Source organism: Schistocerca gregaria, chromosome 5 (assembly GCF_023897955.1).
Source record: "Schistocerca gregaria isolate iqSchGreg1 chromosome 5, iqSchGreg1.2, whole genome shotgun sequence".
Lineage (NCBI taxonomy): Eukaryota > Metazoa > Arthropoda > Insecta > Orthoptera > Acrididae > Schistocerca > Schistocerca gregaria.
This window is the reverse complement of record NC_064924.1, coordinates 660,889,496-660,912,403: the sequence shown is the minus strand read 5'-3', so window position 1 is coordinate 660,912,403 and position 22,908 is coordinate 660,889,496. Positions and strand designations below refer to the sequence as shown.

Sequence of the window (22,908 nt, the reverse complement as noted above, 5' to 3'; positions counted from 1 at the left end):
ATAAAATGTATACCAATGTGATGGAAAGGAATGAGACTCCTTAGAAAATTTAAGTTACTTAATTTGATATTATTTATTAGTAATGTGTCATGACCCACAACATATTATAATGAAATGACATATTATAATTGATAATTTCAGTAACTACAGTTTCATTAACTCAGGAGTTATAACTTTGTATCTGACAAATTACTGATGGGCCGATTTATGATGTGTCTAACTGCAAACTTTTGGTGAGTGTTGGTTTAGTACAGCAGAAAGGACTGCTTACTAAATGATAAACTACATATCTTTATATGTTTCACATTATAAATTTGTGTATATTTAAAAAAATCTTTCTAGCAGCATAAATATAAGTAGTATTTACCTAACTGACTCAAAGATTTTTTTAAGTAAATTATAAGAAATTTTTGTTACCTGTATCATGAACATCATTAGTAGTTACTCATTTATTTTGCTATATTATTTAGTGAATAAATTATTTTGTATGGGGATGAGATGCGTCTAAGCAACACAGCAACACCACTATACACTTCAGTTTCATCGTTTTGTGCGTCCCTGAGTTGTGTTTGAAATGAAAGATTTGGCAGCTGAACATCGCACGAGTTGTGATGGAGTTAATGCTTGTTGAATGGAATCACTGCATAAGAAAAAAATAAGGAAGTGTTTTGATTCATGACTGGATGAAGAAAAGACGTCAGCTCAGTTGCTCAGCATCCTTGCTGAAATAATTTATAACTGAAGATCCAAGAAGTTCTTTTAACTACTTAGAATGTAACTGCAACTGTTCAAGTTTCTTGTAAATAGAGTTAATTATGCAATAAAGAATAAAGGTACTATAATGCATGAAGCAATATCGCCATAACTGACATTACATATCATATTACGGGCATTACAATCGAGAACACTAGGCTTGCTATAAGATACAGTTTTAGTTGGTGATGTCGCTATTTCATTAGCACCAGTTGTTATTAACATTAACAGTAATAATTATTAACATTTGCAACAACAATTATTCGAAGCAGGTCACATTAAGAAGAGAATGGTTTGCAGACTACTCTCTTGAAGATAAATCTGTACAGTGGCTATATTTCACAATTCTAATGAATGTGAATGGGGAGCACTGCAGTGACGTTTTAAATAGATGAATACTGAATAAAGAATGCAGCTTCTTGAATTGGTATAGCCTTCCCTCCTGTCAACAATATTCCTTAATAAAGAGTTGGCCAACTTGGCCATCTTGTAGATGAGAGCACTGCCACAGCTAGAATTACATTTGGTTGTATTTTTCTTAATTTAGTTGTTTATTTGCTGTTAGCTCAACAAACTTTGCCCTATACTTCAGATATTGTCAAAGCATCTATGTTATGATTGCACATGACGGTCTCAGTGGCAGCAATATGTTGCTTATTTTTGTAATTGGCATCACTGAAATTCCACAAACACCTATGCAAAGCATACATATTCAAAAAGTGAACATTATTCCCCATTCCCCACTTCATATTTCAGTTTGGCTATACTCTACAAACATACATAACCTCAAAACTTATGCAGCTAGTGTCACCAAAGTTGGAACACACTGAAACTGTTTAGTTTCACCAACAAGTTGTGCAAATGCTGGTAGCACAGTTGCCTGCAACCTAGTGTCGTTGTGTAAACTAGGCTTAACACTGATCAGCCAGAACATTATGACCATCTACCAGTATGTACAGCTTTGGCATGGATAATAGCAGTGAGAAGCTGTGGCATGGAAGCAATGAGGCCACGGTAGATTGCTGGAGGGGAATGGCACCACATCTCCACACAGAAGTCATCTAATTCCCAAAAAATTCTGGGGATTGGGTCGATGAGCTCTGACACACATTCAATCACACCCCAGACATGTTCGATCGGATTCAGATCTGGTGAGTTTGGGTGCTATTACATCAATTGGAACTCACCCTTGTGTTCCTCAAACTACTCCATCATGCTCCGTGCCTTGTGACATGGCACATTATCTTTCTGAAAAATGCCACTGCCATCAGGATACATGATTGTCATGAAGAGGTGTACACGCTCTACAACCAGTGTAAGATACTCCTGTGGTGTCACGGTGCTTTGCATAAGGTCCACTGGACTCATGGATGCGCACTTGAATGTTCATTGCAGTATAATGTAGCCACTGCCAGCTTGTCTCCATCCCGCAGTACAGATGTTACGGAGCCGCTCCCCTGGAAAACGATGTATGTGCACCCTCCCACAGCATGATGAAGAAAGTTTTGGGATTCATCAGATCATGCAATGCTTTTCCATTGCATCAATGCCCCATGCCAATGGTCATGTGCCTATTTCAGGCATAGTTGCCGACCTCATGATGTTAACATTGGCACATTCATGGGTCATCAACTGTGGAGGACCATTGTTAGGAGTGTTTGGTGCACAGTGTGTTCAGACACACTTGTACTTTTCCCAGCATTGAAGTCTGATGTTAGGCCTGTATTACACTATCAAATTTCTTTGTCAAAGATTTGATCAAAGATGTGATCAAATATTCTGTCAAATATATTTGACAAAGATCTTTGATGTAGCGCTAGAAGGGGTATTTTTCGTCAAAGTTCAAGATGACTGACAACAACAACTTGTTATTAACCGCAGCAGTTGCATGTATCTCAATTGCACTGTATGCACATACAGAAGAGAAGCGGGGGAAAAAAAGGAAACATACCTAGGTGAAGCTGTGGGTTTTACGATGACATGATAAAAGCATTCAACAAAACTTGTTACATGAGCTTATAGTAGAGGACATCAAGTCGTACATCAATTACTTAAGAATGGATGAGCATACATTTCTGTATGTGCTCAATGAAGTGTATCCTCATATCACAAAGCACAATATTCACTTAAGAACTGCTACATCTGCAGAAGACAGGCTCGTTGTAACACTCCGATTCCTTGCTACAGGGGAGGGTTAGGTTAGGTCAGGTCAGGTCTCCAATCTTCGTAATCTATTTTTGTATTCAGCATGCCTCACATTGCAAAGTGCCTCATTAGCTTTATACATCTCTATTAATTTTGTAGTTGTCAGCAAACACCAATTGTATTTACCAGCAATGTTTATAAAAACACTACAAATGACAGGATGCAGTGGTGCTAGTGCTCCATGTGGTAACATGTCACATTGCGGTGAACAGAAGACAAGCGACTTCTTTGATCAAATCTACAGCGAGGCCCTAGATTTGATCAAATATTGGACGACATTTGACAAAGTTCCCTATTACACCATCAAATGTCTTTGACAAAGATATTGGACAAAGATATTTGACAAAGAGATTTGATGGTGTAATACCGGCCTTAGTTCTGCCACAGTTTGCCGCCTGTCCTGTTTTCTCTGTCTACCCAGCCTATGATGTCTGACATCTGTAATGAGGGGTGGACACCCAACCCCATGATGTATGGACATGCATTCACCTTGATTTCACCACGAGTCAAAGACACTCACCACAGCACTCCTTGAACACCCGACAAGTTGTGCCAAGCCTCCAGGCCATCACAATCTGCCCTCAGTAAAATTAAGATAGTCTGTGCACCTTCCCATTCTACACAAGGACGGCACACTCACTGATACTACATGCACAGTGCTGACAGTCATTCCTCACCAGATGCTGTTGCTGTCACCTGGATGTATTTATATTGATAGTAGGTCAGTGATCATAACATTCTGGCTGATCAGTGTATTAGTTCCCTTGAAGGAATGTAGTGGTGTCGTTCTATCTGTTTGGTCAAGAAGATCCAATTCATTGAATGTTAGTGTATAATATTAAATTGTGTGTGTGTGTGTGTGTGTGTGTGTGTGTGTGTGTGTGTGTGTGTGTTTGTATATACTAGCAGTATTGTTCAAGAAATGTCTGGTTATGGCTTCTAATCATGTGCTAGCAGACTGATATGTAGATTAAATATTAATGCCAGTACTTTTCTTCACTGCTTTTGTTTCATGTTAGATCATTGGAAAAGGTGTGAGACCACAGATCAGTGGTGAGGAAGCAACTAATGCAATACTGAAGACACAGTGAAATCAACTAAGGGCTTGTGTGTGCCATACATACCATTTCAACTTATTGACAGAGAGGAGGGCTATAATCAATGGATTTTTTTACATTATTTTGTCATATTTTGTTAAAATTCATACTGCCATCAAATGACTTTTTATTGAAGACATGAAGTATATCATTTTGTACTTTTGGAATGTGTACTTGTAAATTAGATGAAGCATAGGGAACTCGATCAATTATTTGTAGGAAATTTCGTGGCATTATTTACATTTTATATTAGTATGAAATGTGCTGTGTGGACTTCCAATTTTTTTTTTCATTTCTATGACATTCCATTATGAAAAATTTTGCTTTATGCTAACTTTTGTAGCGTCTTATTTGCAATAGTAAAAAGTTAAAGAAACTTGGGATGGGGAGGGTGCACCATCATAAGTTGCTTTCCCCAGTAAGAATTGGTGCATGTAATGTTATTGTGGTGGTCTTCGACTGCCAGAAGTGAGTGTCAACACAATGTGCTATCTTCGATGCACCAAAATCATTGACTTTTTTCAAATGCATGCCGCCATTGCGGTTTGTTCAGAGTTATGATGGCACTTGGCACGTGATGGTTGTTTTGTACAGTGTTCTTAATAAATATAGAGTATATATACAAAGTGGTGTTAAGGTTTTTAAAACAACTGTATGACCTGTTCTCCATAGTGGTCACCCCAGACTTCTTCAATACAACCACGCACCTGTTTTTGCTACTGCAATGCCATAAAACATTTGAAGGGAACACATTCCCTCCCAACCTGACACACAAGCAGGTACTCCCACACAACTCATATGTCATTACATTGCCACATCAACAACGTGCGCTGCATTTGCATCCGCTGCGACGCCCATGCCTACCTTATTTTCTCCTATGCCTTGTGTGTCATGTAGACAGACACTTATTTGTGCTGCATTACAGACAGATCACATATCAGTTTCTGGGTACCAGCTCCCCCCCCCCCCTGCCTCCCCCCCCCCCCCCCCCCCCCACCATCTTCCAATAATGCTAGAGCAGCCAGATGTCAGATGGTTTCTGAAGCTTCCACAACTTCAAAAGGACAACCCTACAACTTGGTTCGTGCTGGTGGATAATATTCTTTACATCCATGGCATGTTGGGAGATGACACAAGCTTCATGTGTTTGATGAGCCACCTACGTGATGAGATGGACCTGGTCAGTGATCTATTGGTCGCGCCTCGGAGCCAGCACAAATACACAACTGCAAGAACCTACATCATCAAGCACTTAACGTATCCTCCTGCAGAACCCATCGACTCTATTATCATGAAGTGTCTTTAGTGGACTGTATACCTTCTCAACTTTGGCACCACTTATGAGCTCAGGTCAGAATGGATGAACTTCCTCATACTCGGGTCATTGTGGCTTGTCAAATTGCCATCAGATTTCCAACAACAACTGTTGGCTCACAAAAACCACACCCTGGAAGAAAAGCTGCACGTCATGGACCAGGTATACACCATCATCAAGCAGCACCAGCTCACATCCACCAGTTTTTATGGATATGCCTGAAGTTGGTAGCACTGTGCCATTCCTGACTCATGCATTTCATTGGCCAGCCAGCAGAGGTTGGACGTGCAGAATGAAACAGCAACTGACAGTGCCACCTGGCAGTTGCCCCGCCCGCCCCAACACTGCAACCTGACAGCTATTGTTCTATCACTTTATTCAGGTCAGATATTGAGATTTTTATGTGCCTCTTCATGATGCATCTGAGACAAGCTCTGTACCAAGTCATGTTGTCTGTGCAGACATTCTTGGGTGGAGATACTAATATACAATCAACAGTATGTGACTGTAGAGGTGTCATCATATTTCAACAGCCTGTCAACTACTGGGAGCCATCATTTCTGTTGACTTTGACCAGGCATTAAATTGTGTGACGACATCTCTCTCACAAAGGTGATGGAACGGATAGCTTTCCCACCAACCTCTGCCCTCAGAATCACATGGCTACTTTGTGATACTTCTTCGGGGGTGATGGTAAATGGACTGTTGACAACTGTAATATTGATTGCGCTGTCAGTCCAACACGGCTGTCGCTTTCCAAATATCAAGCATGCCATCCCACTAGAACCACTTCTCTGCAGCCTCTAAGATCATTTATTAGGATCACTCTGCAGGGACATACATTCAAATGTCACACCTATGCAGACGACCTCATCTTCATCATACACACCTGTGAGGACCTTCAAGGGGCAACACCTGGATCAAGCAATATGGGAGTAGAAGTGGCAGCCATGTGAATGTCACCAAATCCTGTGGGATGACAACTGGAAGGGGACTCCTGGCTCAAAGTCTGGTGCCATTCAGGACAATGGAGAATCTGCGCTGTCCAGGAAAGTTTTCACTCGAGATAATTGTCGCACGACAGCGATCAACTTATGGTGTCACGACAGCGATCAACTTATGGTGTGTTTTCACCATCAGGATGGACATCTCCAGATCACCGGATCAGGCGCCGCACACAGCATACCCACTATGTTGGTACCACGTTTGGGGACACTGCGCGGTCTTGTTGGGTGTCATGTAACTATCCAAATGTGAAACGTTCATGCTGGCTGATTATACATGTATGACAGGATCAACATGCTCTACTTCCTTGTAGACACAGGTGCCGATTCTAGTGTCATTCCCATGTTGAGTGCTCCGCCTGCGCTACTGCCATCTTCTATGTCACTCCAGGCAACCAAAAACTCCATGTCTTGGCTGAAATTCAACTACACCTCTCGTCCACCTTATGCTGTACCTGGTCATTCTGCATTGTGGATGTTGACGGTGCCTGTTATCAGAATGGATTTCCTACAGAACTGTTTGTTCTCACTGGACCTTGAAGCAAGAGCCCTCCTGCACCATGGTACCCACAATTGGATACCAGGGATCTTCGCTACCACTACACCAGCTCCTGACTCACACTGTGACGTCCTGTCTGCTGTTACAACTGAATGTGCCTGCCTCACTGCAGAGCTCACCGATGCCCTGGCCTGCTTAACAACTCAGCACCATGAGGCCACAGACCTTCATGATGAGAACATATGCCTACAACAAGTGATCGCCACCACGTCAGCTTACCTGAGATGCACACTCAAGGCAGCAGAGGATGAGGCCACACCACAGGGACAAAATGACACCAATACCACCGTGGCGCAGATGCAGCAGACAGCCTCGCAGTGATGCCTCCTCCCACAGGTCAGTGACATTCTAGCCTCTAGTGTCATGAGTGTTCCAACACCTAGTCCCATTGTTGTTACTCAGGGAATCCTATTGGTGGTAGGAGTGGTTACTAACAGTACTTTTCACTAATTGAACACCACAGGAAGCCCATCAGCATGCCATAAAGCTCGATGCCTTAACACCACAAAACTGTAGCATTCAAAACTGCAGTACAAGAATTGCTAGACTCCAGTATTGTCAGCCCGTCCAAAGTAATTGGTGCTCACCGATCCACTTAGCTCCTAAGAAAGATGGCTCATTTCATTTGTGTGCTGATTACAAACAACTGAATGCCCAGGCCATCTTAGATAACTATCCAATACCACATATACAGGATTTCGTTCAACAGCTCCATTGTGTGCAGGTTTTCAGTGTGAAACACTGTCGGAAAATGTACCACCAGATCCCAGTGCATAAGAACAACATCTCCAAGACTGCAATAATCCCCCTTTCAGACTCTGTGAGTACAGCCACATGCCATATGGCTTAAAAACGCCACACCGACCTGGAAATATTTTACTGATTCTGTACTATTCTTGTTGCTGTACTGTTACACATATCTAGACAATATTCTTATTTAATCAACTACCTCCAAGAATCATGAACAATATCTGTCAAGAGTCCTTAATTTACTTGCCAAGAATAGAGTTGACATCAACGATGATAAATAGCACCTGTGAGCTACTAGTGTGACATTCCCAGGCTATACTGTCTCTGCAGGAGAGATCCACCCCATGTTGGAATGAGTCACCTTTTTCTGTGCCTTCCTCTGCTTGAGACTTACTGTGACCTATGCTGTTTCCTAGGCATTACAAACTATTTTTGATGACACATCCTGCAAGCTGTACCCCTTCAAGCACTCTTTACTTATACACTTGCAGGAAAGAACACTTCTGGACTTTGCAAGGTTCTGTGGTATGATGACACGCGATGCGAGTTCACCACATTAAAAACTGCACTAGAAAATGTTATCACTCCGTGCACTCGTTCTCCAAAGCTCCAATATCAATCACGGCAGACACGAGTGATGCAACCACCAGCACTGTGCTCCTTCAGCGCATCGAGGGTTCTGCGCAACCCCTTCGTTTCTTCTCATGAAAGTTGTCTGCCTCACAGTGTAAACAGGTCACTTTCAAATGAGAATGTTTTTTTGTTTATGAAGCAGTTCATCGAGGGTAGATCAGTGACTATATATACGGACCACAAGCTGCTGGCCGATGCAGTGTCTAACCCAACAGATGACCTTCCTCCTTGATGCTTCTGACACATGAACTTAATATGTCAATTCACCACCGATGGGGCAGACAACATTGTCGCTGACAACATGTTATGAATTGGTATGATCTTGTTCACTTTGGACTCTGATGAACTAGTGACCCCGCAAAAGACAGACGATGACATACAGCAGTTACTACATAGTGAGTCTACCTTGCTCTCAATTGAACCTCATCAAATTCCAGGTTCTTCCCTACTGGTTCTGACTGTCTTGTGCCATAAGATATTTGCTGCTGTGTGTTTTGTTATTAGGCACATGATGCCTAATAACAGAGTCTTTTGTGCAGAGAGGGGCTGGCCAGACTGCAAAAACTGGTCCCGTTCATGTGTACCCTGCCAACACTCCAAGGCTGACTGCCATGCTTACCCACTCTTGGGCTCGTTTGACATTCCTTCCCATTCAGAGGGTTTCTGCTACATCCTGTCCATCATTGACCACTTAGTTGGTGGGGCGAGACCATTCTGATCAAGGATATAACAGCCGACTCTGTCGCATGAGCCTTTATAGCCTCCTGGACCAAGTGGTTCAGCTGCCTGTCTTCAGTCACAGTGGACCAGAGATGACAATTTGAGGCTGTTCTTTTTTCCAAGCTGTATGACCAATGTAGTGCAAAAACACTATGCACAACAGCCTATCACCTGCAGAGCAGCGGGCTGGCTGGGCACTGGCGCCATACTTTAAAAGGCGCACTGATGTGCCATGACACGTCTTGGTCAGACACTCTCCCCTAGATCCTCCTTGGCATCCGTATGGCCTACAAAGAGGATTTAGAAATCTCCCTAGCAGATTTATTGTACAGGGTACCTTTCGTCCTTCAGGCATAATTCATCAAGGACTCTAACACGCATGTGCAGTCCGAACTTCTGACTCTAGTAGAACGCATCTGACACTTTGCTGTGCAGATAAGCCCTGTGCCACCAAGGGCACACACAGGCTCTCACATTTTACTGCACAAAGACCTACACATTTGTGACTATGTATTGTTGCGTGATGACACATTGCTACCTGCACTGTCTCCCCCCCCCCCCCCCCCCGCCCCCTCCCCCCTCCACTGTACTTGAGCCCACACAAAGTGTTGCACCGCTCACTGCAGAACTTTGGCATTCTGCTCCATGGTAAAAGAGAAACAGTGTCCGTCTTGCATCTCAAACCAGCTTAGTGGCTCAACGAAGATGCAGATTCGGAGGACAACTCCACCACACCCCGTATTTCATGTGACCCCTCACCCCCAATGCTCCTAATGGGCCGAGCTCTCCTTCCAGCTCCAGTACTGCATGTGACAATAGTGCTTCATGTATTGCACCCAGCTCAGAGGTTGCATATGAAGGGTTGCCCTCACCTTGCCCCCACCACAGTGATTACACTGAGCTGCCAATGCCATTTGACGACACCTACATTGTCATCTTCCACACTGACGTGTCATCCTTTCCCATCAAGGACTCCCTTTGCAGCTACGTGTCGACATACTGTCCGCCCTGCATGATACTCCACCCAAACTGGATGATTCGATCGCCCACATCTATGTCTACATCTACATCTACATCTACGTGATTACTCTCCTATTCACTATAAAGTGCCTGGCAGAGGGTTCAATGAACCATCTTCAAGCTCTCTCTCTACCGTTCCACTCTCGAATGGTGCGCAGCAAAAGCAAGCACTTAAATTTTTCTGAGCAAGCCCTGATTTCTCTTATTTCGTGATGATCATTTCTCCCTTTGTAGGTGGATGCCTACAGAATGTTTTGCAAGCAGAGGGGAAAACGGGTGATTGAAATTCCAGACTTTACAAACAATATTTTCTCCTGTACAATTTACAACAAGATCAACAACACTTTGGAAGCATAATTTGGAGAATACTAGGAAGATTTCATCCACACAGCAGCTGCCCAGGCCAAATTTTCAGTCTGAAACTAGTAGTAGAATGTTACAGATACAGAAATAAACTGTGTCCAAACGTGCCTTGTAAGACACAGTGGTACAGACTGACTGCCATTTCATTCTCAGCCTATCACTGGATGCAAATATGGAAGGTCACATGGACGGCACACCACTCTCGTTGCTGTTGTCTGCCAACAGAGATTAGCACACAGGATGGCCACCTATTCAAGCGCTAGCCAAGCTCAACAGAGCTTAACTTCAGTGATCTGATGGGAACCAATGTTTCCACTGTGGCAAGGCCATTGGCCATACAGAACTAAACAACTCCTTATTTCATTCACACACTTCAAAAAAGCATGTGATAATATTCACAGATTCACAATTTTAAAAATCCTCAAAACATACAGTCTTCATCCCAAATTAACAAAAACCATAAAACTAGCTTTTACCAAGACAAATTCCAAGGTAAAGTTAGGGATACAATTTCAAAGGTTTTCACAATAAAAAGTCTTAGACAAGGCAATGGATTGTCTCCACTGCTTTTCAATGTTGCCATCAACTATGTGATAAGATTTTGACACAAAGAAAATCTGCCTAAAATCAAAATTGGAGCAAAACCCTCAATGAAAACAAACTGTCTGCAGCTTGCTGATCATTTAGCTCTCTTAACTCATGACATCAAAGTAGATCATACCCAGATCTCCAATCTCACAAAATCAACTTAAAAACAGAATACCAAGTATCCTTTCAGAAAACTGAGATCATGCCCATGAAATTCCTGTGTATAAGAAAAAGCCTTCATAATCAATTAAAAAATTTATATAGTTCTACTGTTTAAACACCATAGCCAAATTATGAAGTGTAACTTAAGTGAGAAACAAATGGGGATAAATAGATCCAACGAAATGATAAAGGCTCACTTTCTAATTGGTCAACATATAATAAGAAATGCTTCTCAATAGACACTAAGTTCCAACAATACAAAACCATAACTCTTCTGGGAGCCACTTATTCTCGGGAAACCTTGTTCCACATTAAACATGAAATAGGACCTGCTCAGCCCTTCAAAACTAAAAGAAGAATCATCAGAACTTACACAAATAAAATAGAAGCTCAAAGGAGTCTTCCCACTGAGTCTATCTATCAGGAGCCTGACCCAGTCACCAGCATAATGAATAAGAAAAGAGTCTTATTTCTTTCACTTATAGTGAATAAAAAGAAACAGGATTTTACAACAACTTGTGATGAAGAATCTTAGAAAGAAGACAAGAGGGCAATGGATCCAAACATTCAGCAAGATCTTAAAGCAGTTAAACTCCAGAAAACAGATACAGAGGACAATGATAAAATTAGTATTCTTCTTAAGAAAAAAACATTTTCAGCAGAAATGATGCATAGAAGGTCTACAAAGATTTCAGACGAGTTGCAAAAATTACAATCAGAAAGAATGAAATGGTACTGGGCAGATCACCAGAACTGAGCAATACAACCTTCAAAGAAGAACTGGATGTGGAACAACTCAGGATCCAATGTGTCCAGTAAAGTTAATAATAATAACTAAATTTCCACTGGATGACATTGTGCAAATTTGAATGTCATCCAGTGTCAAACCTGTGAAGTTTATTTCACCATATCTGCTGGGAAAGCTTGAAGAGTGACAATAGTTAACATGATTGATCAGACAATTTGGAAAAAAAATATTCACCACCGTGTAATGTTTCGAGTGGAGTTCCATATTCTGATTTAAGAAATTCCAAACTAATTTAAGTGTTAGAGTGAATGGTGTTTTTAATTAAATAAATCTGCATTCTTAAATCATATGCTAAATAATTATTTTCCTTTGGTGGACACGTAAGTGCGAATTATGATTTTTTTAAGCAATGATATTATTACGGATCTATTGGGAAAACAGTAATAGTAAAAGCCCTTGATTAACATAAATTAAACAGACAACCATTATTGACAGTTGATAGTTAGTGCTGCATAAGTACACTGTTTCGTGATATTATCACATTCCTTGACTTTTCTAATGTACATAAAACAGGTCTCACCGTTCAAGGGTCTCCAGTCTCTTTCCAATTGCTTCTAAACTTCCAGAAATCATTAGTAGACGTTCTGCTTCTTCAGAAGGTTTTGGATATGTGCAGCACATGCATTTAAATAAATTAGCCAGAGAAAATTCAATGGAGCCTTTGTTGCTCTTTGTTTTGTCAGTGAACTTTGTCAGGAAACTAAACATGCCCTTCTTCTTATCTTTTTTCTTTGTTTCTATGGCCACTGCTTGTTCCTACACAAAGATTTCAAAGGTATTATAAGACATAATAGTTATTATTATCAATTTTGAAAAAAAAATGTTTGAGTTGCTAAAGATTCAATATCTGAGTGTACCACACTCATATTCAATACATGTCTTTAGTCATTAATGAATAAAAATCAAATAATATTGAATATTGTCATAACATATTGTTTCAAATTTGAGTGCACTGAATTTGGACCACATGTAGACAAAAAACTGTACTGAGGGACATGTTATTACTACCTTCTCAATAAAATGAAGATACAGGTGCCAATCCATCACAAAGAACAACACAGAATCTCTGGGACACCCAAAAAAAGAATATAGAACTGATTCTTCAGTTTCTCTGGTGTATTCGTTGATCAAACAGCCCATCAGAGTACTGCCAGTCCTTAATGTCAAAGAGGCACAATGTTACAGCGATCAAATATGTCCACATTGTCAAGTGCATAGACAAACTGAGCTTCTCAGGGCATGCAGCTGTCTTATTTTCTCACCCACTGCCCCACCCCCTCCCTCCACCCCACCCCCTGTAAGATGATCCCTCCAAGGTCTGCCCATAAGGGTGCATGTTGGCAGCCAAGAATATGCTTGTATTGGCATATGTGGTAATGTCAATATAGTTGCTCAGTCCGTCTTGTCGCCCGATTGTCATGTTTGGTGAGAATCTTCTTGCTAGACTCATTGCTGGTTCCCAAGTTTTGCTGAAATTGTTGCTGCAGTTCCACTTGAAAAGATCATATCTGCTGCAAATTTTGATGTCTTCTCTAATGACACTGTCCCAATATTTGGAAATCTTCACTAAAATCCAGACACATTCATATTCCATCACATGATTCTCTGATAAACACTGCTCTGTGACCACCAATTTGTTAGTTTAAGTTAGTGGAGTGTGCCACTGGTATACTTGGAATTTATCTTTGACAGTGTGCATTGTTTGTCCAATATATGTCTTGCCACATTTGCATGGAGTCTGATGTACTCCATCCTTTTGCAAACTGGGGTCATCTTTGACACTCACCAGTAATGCCTGTGTCTTTTTGTGGGGGCAAAAGATAGTTCTTATGTGGTGCTTCTACAGAAAGTGCCCTCCTTTGCTGACAGCACACCAGTTTGTAGTATAAAAACTGTGGCTACCCCTTCCTTCATGATTTCTTCCATCTCTAGCGGTTGTACTTTAGTGGCGGGGCAAAGAATATGCTAAATGTGCCATTCATTCTGAGTATCTGTTTTTTTTTTCAGAACACAGTTCTGAGGTATTCCAGTTCCTGGGGCAGACTCCCTGCATCTGAAATGATGTCTGTCCTGTAAACTAGTGTTTTAGTACCCTATTGCTCTGTGGAGGGTGGTGGCAGCTATCTGCATGCAAATACAGGTCAGTGTGCATCTTATTCTTCAGTCTCCATAGCAAATCTGATGTTGGGAAGTCAAGCAGCTTGTCCTTCCATGGGGCCAGATGGTGAACATGTCATCCACACAATAGAAAAAGCAGGTGGGTTTCCATTTGGATGCCTTCATGGTCTCTTTTTCAAAGTGATTCATATACAAATTCATAATCCCTGGTGAGAGTTGGCTGCCCTTTGCGACTCCCTCCATTCACTCATAGTTTTCTCCATTAAACAGAAAATACTTGGAGGTTAGGACATACCTGAAAATGTCAGTCATTTTCTTGCCAAATTTATGGTGAGAGGAACCCTGGGAATAATGAAACAATGTCAAAGCTCACTACGATATCAGTTTCTTGAAGACCCTCTCTGGTACTTCCAATTCCTTAAGAGGTGCTCTGGTCTTGTCCTCCACTTACTTGGTGGGATCAGCACTGATCTTCCTGCAGCAGTCATCATTTAACAAGTTCTGCATCTGTGTAGTGCTTGTGAGAGAAAACAACAGTATCATTGCTTTTGTCAGCAGGAAGACTGTCATTCCTTGACATTATGGCCAGGAGAAGAGCTGATGGCACTCTGGGCCATGGTATGTATTGAAATAAAACACAAACTAACCTGTATTTACATGCAGATAGTTGCTACCACTCTGTGCCAAGGAACAGGGTATTGAAAACACTAGACACAGAGTGCACACCATCTCATATGCAAGTAGTCTGCCTCAGGAATTTGAACACCACAGAACCGTGTGCTGAAAAAACTAATACTCAAATGGCAGATTAGGTGCACTCTTTACCACATCCCTAAACAGAAGAAATCATAGAGGAAGAGATAGTTACAGCTTTTATACTGCACACTGACATGCTATCCGAAAAAATTAGGTGCTTACTGAAAAAGCACTGGATAAGAACTGTCTTTTGCCCAACCAATAAAACACAGGTATTACTAGGGTGTGTCAAAGATGACCACAGTTTGCAGAAGGCTGGGGTATATCAAATTCCATGACAATGTGGCGAGACATATACTGGACAAGCAGTGCACATCGTCAAAGATCAATGCCGAGAACACCAACAGCAAACTTCACTAATGTAATTTAACAAGTTGGCTGCCACACAGCACTGCCTGCCAGAGAATCATGCTGTGAAATATGAACTTATCTGGAATTTAGTGCAGACTTCCGGATACTGTGACAGTCCCATTAAAGAAGCCATTGAAATTTGAACCAAACACAATCTTATCAATGGCGACTGTGGCTATAATCCCAGTAAGGCTTGGGAACTAGCACTTGAGTCTAATTAAGAAGATGCTCACCAAACATAATGATCTGGTGACCAGGGCAAACAAGCTACTACATCAACACTACCACAGACACCGACATAAGTGTCTCTGTGACTCCTGATGCACGTCCTCATGGGCAGATCATAGAGGGAACAGTTTGCTGTGGGAGGAGATATATGTCATCTGTGCACCCTAAGGAGCTCAGTTCATCAATGCATCTATTAATGGCGAAATGTCTGACTGCCAAAATATTGTGCCCATTTGACACTATGGCTCAGCAGTACATCTGTGGACTGTTCGATTATACAGAATTGGTTTTCATTTGGTGTTGTAAATAAATATGAATATTAAAAACAGAGAGGTGGTAATGAAAATAATAAATTTCCATGAGTAATGCCATTTGAGGTGTACAAAGTGTTTTGAGGTATGAATAAAGGAAGAACTCCTGTGAGTTTTGGTCAAGGCTGGTGCAGTACAATGCAAGTAGGAAAATATTTTATAATATTTTTGGGCAAGGAACAGTTCCCCAAAACTTGGACAAAGCTGTAATATTTCTATTTCACAATAAAAGGGTCAGATAAGACAGAAAAAGCTATTGATCCTTCATCTTCCTTTTTATAGTTCACAAGATATTCACTAAAATTATCACTGAACACAGATCACTAAATTTATCATGAAACTTAGACTTTAATCAAACGAAGGAGTCGACTGACTTTAAACATAAATCTCAGTGCCTCGGTGTGTAAGTTGTAGGCTACAAAGTGTGCAACTTTGCTTCCACCATTTTTTCCCCAACATTTGAGGCTTTAAAGAAACAAATTGGTTACACATGTATCATTCAAAGTACTTTCCATCACTGGTCACTACTTTCTCCCATCTTTTGTGGTAGTGTATGAATCCTGCATCAAAAAAATTGTTCATCTTTTGAAGTGATCCACAAATCGATCCACGAATCGATCCGATTTGTGACTTCTTCATGAGATCAGAAGTGCTGGTCAGCCAGGCCATGCACCACTGATTTGAACAGGTGATAGACAGAGGGTGCAATGTCTGGATAATAATGTGGGTGGGGTAGGACTTCCCATTTTAATGTTTCCAAGTACGTTTTGACCTCTTATGCAACGTGGGGTCAAATATTTTCATGCTGCTAAATCACTTTATTGTGTCTCTTGCTGTATTGTGGCCATTTGTCTTTTAATGCTCTGCTCAAACACATTAATTGCATTCAATAATGAGCACCTGAGATTGTTTCACTGGGTTTTAACACCTCATAGTACACAACGCCGAGCTGGTCCCATCAAATGCATGATCTTGGAGTCGTGAATATTCGGTATTCGACATGGCCATGATATCCCCGTGATTTTTTGCTTTTAGGGTTATTGTAATGAACCCATTTTTCGTCCCTGGTCACAGTATGATACAGAAATCCCTTCTGTTTTTGCCACTGAAGCAACTGTTCACAAACACACAAACACTGCTCAACGTCTCTTGGTTTCAGCTTACACAGGACCCAAGTTCCTTCTTTTTGAATCATGCCCATAGCCTTGAGATGTTTTGATGTGACTTTCTGTGTCACTCCCACCAATCGTGCCAATTCTTCTTGAGTCTGATGCGAGTCTTCACTCAGCAATGTCTCCAGTTCTGCATCTTCAAAAAATTCTCTCTTCCACCACTAAGCCGGACTATGATGTTAAAATCACTGTTCTTGAAGTGTTGAAGCCACTCACAGCATGTTATTTCACTAATAGCATCCTTACCATACGTACTTGAGAGCATTTGATGAGACTCAGCCGCTGTCGCTGTTTTCTTCATACTGAAACAAAACAGTAACACCTCCCACAAATGATGAGAATTTGGCTCGTAAACCGACATTTTCAATCAAGAACAACTTTATGATGCAGACACAAATCAACAAATGTTTGAATGAGGTTATGTTGACTGAGGTCCAAGCTAACTGCCTGTCATCTGCGATCTGTTTCTTTCGACCTCTACTTACCGTTGCCGTCACCTGTCAGCAAACGGCGGAAGCAAAGTTGTACACCTTTTCTATATCTGACAGTCTAGGGTTCAATCCCCAGTCACTCCAATGAATTTTTCTGTCACTTCTGGCAATAACTTGCTAATGTGAAAAGCAACAATCCATACTGCAGTTTGCAGTTCATACTAAACTGTGGGTCCCCCTAAGGTTGACAGGGGAAATCAAGTTAATGAAAGGCAATGGCATATCACCTCTAATAGGACCATGCTTAGTAAAGCACTACAGTGTTCAGACTAATCATTGGCTTGATAACAGATTTAATTTATAGCAAAATGAGCAGGTGCTAGTCATAAACAAAACTCTGGCCTGGAGAAATGATTACAAATACATATCACATTTGTTAATGGCTGGCACACGGGTGCCAATGTCTGTAACATGGATTTGTTTGTATACCTTCCCTTCACAGGAGAAATAGTTGTGAGTTAGGATAAAGCTAGTACCGTGTACGAGGAATGAGATAGTGGGCTTGGACTCTGAAGGACATAGCAACAGGTAGTGTTCAACAGTAGCAAGACAATGGGCCAGAGTGTTGTTGGTGATAGGGAACTGGCATCAACAGCGATGAGTAGGGGTACAGGAGGTAAAGGGTACAGCCATGGGCAACTGCACAGAACCCTCCTCTGCCAGCTTGTCCAGGTAACATTCCTTGCATCCCAAAGTCTCAAACGTCTGGTCTGGTTCAGGTTTAACAGTTTCCGCCCCTCTGTCCTACATGCCCTATCAATACACGTCCCCTCACCCTCTTTGTGCAATGCTCTTTGCCAATGCACCCAGTAGCCTTATTTCCTTTTTCTGCCCATCTCCTTTTTCTCCCCCTCCCTCCCACCTGTAGGCTCTGCATGCAGTGCTGACTGCTCTCCCCACACATGTCCCCTGTGGTCCCTCCCTCCCCTACCGCTGCTCCCACACCCGCACTCCACTCTGGATTGCTGCTTGTGTTCAGTGTGATACAATTGCATTCTGGCTAGAGAAGCTGGAGATGCAGTTGTGTGTATGTGAGGTGCATTTGCTTGTGTGTATTTTCTTTCTTGAAGAAGTCTCTGGTCAAAATCTAAACGTATAACAATTTTTTCCATTGTGTCTGTCTGAAACTCAATGTGTCATCTTAATGGTGAGTAGCAAACCTATCCTTTTCATAAAATTGTTGATACTCCGACTTGTACTTTCCATTGTTTGAAATCCTAAATTGACAGAGGAGTCAAACCCTACACCTGTATCACCAAAACAGTCCTCATGGAAGTTTTCAAGTTTTTAAGATGTAGAAATGAAGAAAGACTATGCATTAACGGGAAATTTTTGAATCACCATCATTGTGGTGATTACAACATTATTTTGCTTCAGAGAAGAAAACCTTCAACAACAAATAAAAGAACTTAATACAGTGTGCTTGAATGTAGGTCTGTAATTCAATTATATTAAGAATGGAATAATGTGCAATGAACACAGTAAAACAAAAATTTTACAAGTTAATAATGAATTTATAGAACCAAGGAGTGATTGTATTTATAGCACTTGCGGACAACAACTGGTTGGTAAACTAAAGAAATAAATGAATAAAAATTACTCTTTGCACAATAAGTATGGCTTTAAAAATAAGACTATGAAGTGTTTGAATTGGAAAGTTTACAATCAATACATATTACTTGTTTTGACTTGTGGCGCACAGACATGGACATATTCAAAAACTAAGTGCTGCTCAGTAAGCAATGGACAGACACACACTGAGAATTACTGGGGGAGAGAGGAAAACAAATGAATGTATCAGGAAACAGACTTGAATGGGAGACTTACTTGTCGTAGTAATGACAGTGACATGGAGGTGGACATGACATGATGCCAGGTGAATGGATGGCAAATGACCACCTAGAGATAATGAAAGGCTGAGAGGATGACCTAGTGAAAGACGGGTAGAAAATATTTTCAAATAACATGGATATGGATAGCTGAAGTCCACCTTAACACACGGAAAGTCAAGAGAAACAATTTATCTACAAATGGACATCAAATAGCAGATGATAATGATGAAGACAGAAATCAGATGCATATTATTCTTAAAAAATTAATTAAAAACAATGTTGTGACTCTTGAGTTTCTCCCGGCGTATTTGATAATCAAAATATCCACGGGTGTACAGCCGGTCTATAGTGTCCAACGGGCACAATATTTCGGCGATCAAACATGTCGCCATCATCAGGTGAACTGACGGACTGAGCTCCTGTGAACGTGCCGGCACGGACATCCGTACGCTATGGCTGCTCAGGGGGAACTGAGTTCGGTCGCGGCGGCGGCCGATTTAAATACCCTCCGCCCGCGGTGCGCTCCCTCTTCCGTCCGCGCCCTGCGCCACGGTAGTACGGTGGAACAGATTGCGACGGCGTCTCAGATGACGTCGGTGTGATGGCTCTGTCCGCCGTGGTCGTCACAACTATGCGTTTGCTCGATTTACTCTTGATTAACCCAATCGCTGGTTCCCAAGCCTTGCTAAGATTATAGCCACAGTCACGGTTTATGAGGTCATCATTGGTGCGAATTTCGATGGCCTCTCTAACAACGCTGTCCCAGTATCTCGACTTCTGTACCAGAAGCCTCGTGCGTCCACGTGGACGACACGTTCGTCATCTGGCCACATGGTATGGATAAACTCCTTGACTTCCTTACACATCTAAACTCCATACACCCCAACATCAAATTCACTACGGAGACTGAAACGGAGGGTAAATTACCTTTCCTTGACGTCTTGGTCAGGTGAAGGGCTGACGACACCCTAGGTCATGTGGTGTATCGAAAGACAACACACACTGATCTGTATTTGCACGCAGACAGCTGCCACCACCCTTCACAGAGGAATGGGGTACTTAAAACTCTAGTACATAGGGCACGCACTATCTCTGACACAGAGAGTCTACCCCAGGAATTGGAACATCTGAGAACTGTGTTTCGAAAGAATGGGTACTCAGAGTGGCAGAAACAATGTGCTCTCCGCCCAACCACTGCAGCACAACATGTTGAGATGGATGAAGTCACGAGGGAGGAGGTAGGCACTGCATTTATTCCATACACAGGCGCACTCTCAGGGAAAATTGCCCACATTCTGAAGAAACACCGGGTTTGAACTGTATTTTGTCCTCCGAATAAAACTCGTGCACTGGTGGGGAGCGCCAAAGATGACTTCGGTTTGAGGAAGGCCGGCGTGTACCAGATTCCGTGTCAATGTGGCAAGTCGTATATTGGTCAAACGATGTGTACTGTCGAGGATCGATGCCGTGAACACCAGAGGCACACTCGACTGATGTATCTGAGCAAGTCGGCGGTCGCTGAACATTGTTTGTCGGAAAATCACGCTATGGCGTATGACCGCACGAGGCTTCTGGTACAGACGTCGAGATACTGGGACAGCGTTGTTAGAGAGGCCATCGAAATTCGCAACAATGACAACCTCATAAACCGTGACAGTGGCTATAATCTTAGCAAGGCTTGGGAACCAGCGATTGGGTTAATCAAGAGTAAATCGAGCAAACGCATAGTTGTGACGACCACGGCGGACAGAGCCATCACACTGACGTCATCTGAGACGCCGTCGCAATCTGTTCCACCGCACTACCGTGGCGCGGGGCGCAGACGGCGGAGGGAGCGTGCCGCGGGCGGAGGGTATTTAAATCGGCCGCCGCCGCGACCGAACTCAGTTCCCCCTGAGCAGCCATAGTGTACGGATCTCCGTGCCGGCACGTTCACAGGAGCTCAGTCCGTCAGTTCACCTGATGATGGCGACATGTTTGATCACCGAAATATTGTGCCCGTTGGACACTATAGACCGGCTGTACACCCGTGGATATTTTGAAAAACAATGTTAGTAGTTACTGGCAGCTAATATATGTAAAAATGGTCAACCAGAGTAATTTTTGTAATGTAATTCTGGCTCATTCCTCATGAAGTCTCTACTTCACATTCTTATTTAAGAAAATTAAAAAGTATATATACACATATGTAAAACTATTCATGACCTACTGAATGTGGGAAGGACCTGCTCTATTTTACCCATTCTCATCACTGGAATAGTTCCTTCACCTCCCATCTTAACAACCATTGTCAGGCCAATGTGCACATCAAAAACTGACTTAACCAATTCCAGTCTCCCTCCAGTCCTGATTCTTCACCCTTTTACTCTCCTGGTAACCTTCCAGGTATTCCTCATCACCAAACTGGTTTCACCTTCCTTACTTGAATCCCAACACAGTGGACCCAGTAACATCCCTGTGGAATGCAAGTTGATTAATGTATTATTCTGTAGAAAAATAATCCCATCATCTGGTTATTGACATGGGTCACTGACTTTGCATTTTTCAAGCTATTAAGCTGCAAAATTAAAGATATTTTTCACACTGCTTACAAACCTTACCATAATGATTCCATCCCAAAAGTCCGATACAACCTCCAGCAGCTTCAAAACACCTTTTGTCCACTCCAAAACCTGTCATCTGAATCCATGCCTCTCCACACATTGTCAGTCACCCACACACACATGCTTTACCTAACCCCCAAGCTCAACTAAAGGAACTTCACAGTTTTCCCTATTGGTTATTCCATTGTGGTTGGCTACACACTCCTGAGAAAGATTCTTTACCTTTTTTGCCTAGCACCTCCAACTGATTTATCAACAGTCCCCTTCCTTGAGTCAAAATAATAAACACTTATTCCACTAACTCAGCACAATTTCTGGCCCTTTTCCACAAGCATCCTTGCTTTTCAATGGGGAAGTTACATTCCTGTACGCCATGATGATCCAGCACCCTTATAACCTTGCTGTGATAGTACACTACCTTCCCAGTGTCCTCCTGATACAAAACCCATCACCTCCTTCCTAATCCTTTGAGGCAATCATGTTCTTATCCACATAACTATATCTTCTTTGAAAGTCAAATCTATAAACAAATCCCTTCTACTCCCATAGGCATCGCCATAATTGCCATCCTGTGCTAGTCCATTTATGGAGCACTTGGAGGACTCCTTGTACCCTCTCAGTATCTAAAATCCCTTGTTTGGTTTATATTCATTGAAGATGTCTTGGTCTGGACTCATGGCATGGCCAATATCAGCTGTTTCCTCCAGGACCTCAACATCTGTTTTCAAATCCACTTCACTTGATCCTTGCCAAATAAACAACCTATCTTCCAAGACATTGATGCCAACCTCTCAGATTGCTCCTGTCACCCATAACACAGCAAAGAATCTCTTTCTTAAAGCACTTACAATCATAAGCAATACATTTACAGTGGGAAGTAAGAGTTACCCAAATAGTGCATGTCAATAACCTTTATGATCATTTAAAGATAGGCTATCTTGCCCAGGTAATCCAGAAACATTTTCTCATGCTGTCTCTTCCTGTGACACCAAAACACCTGTCATCACAATAAACTAGTCATTGATTAGTACTCTACTTAGCACTTCATATCATCAAACACTGAAAAAGT

The 22,908-nt window shown here is 41.9% G+C and overlaps 1 protein-coding gene across 2 annotated transcripts in view; it reads right to left on the bottom strand.

Moving 5' to 3' along the window:
• The window catches only part of LOC126272657 (chitin synthase chs-2-like), a 248,861-nt gene that overhangs the window by 61,955 nt on the left and 163,998 nt on the right, over positions 1 to 22,908 (bottom strand). For both annotated transcript variants that reach the window (XM_049975666.1, XM_049975667.1), the window contains one exon: positions 12,498 to 12,733. In XM_049975666.1, coding sequence (XP_049831623.1) covers positions 12,498 to 12,733 — 236 coding nt within the window. The remainder of the gene's footprint in view (positions 1 to 12,497; positions 12,734 to 22,908) is intronic.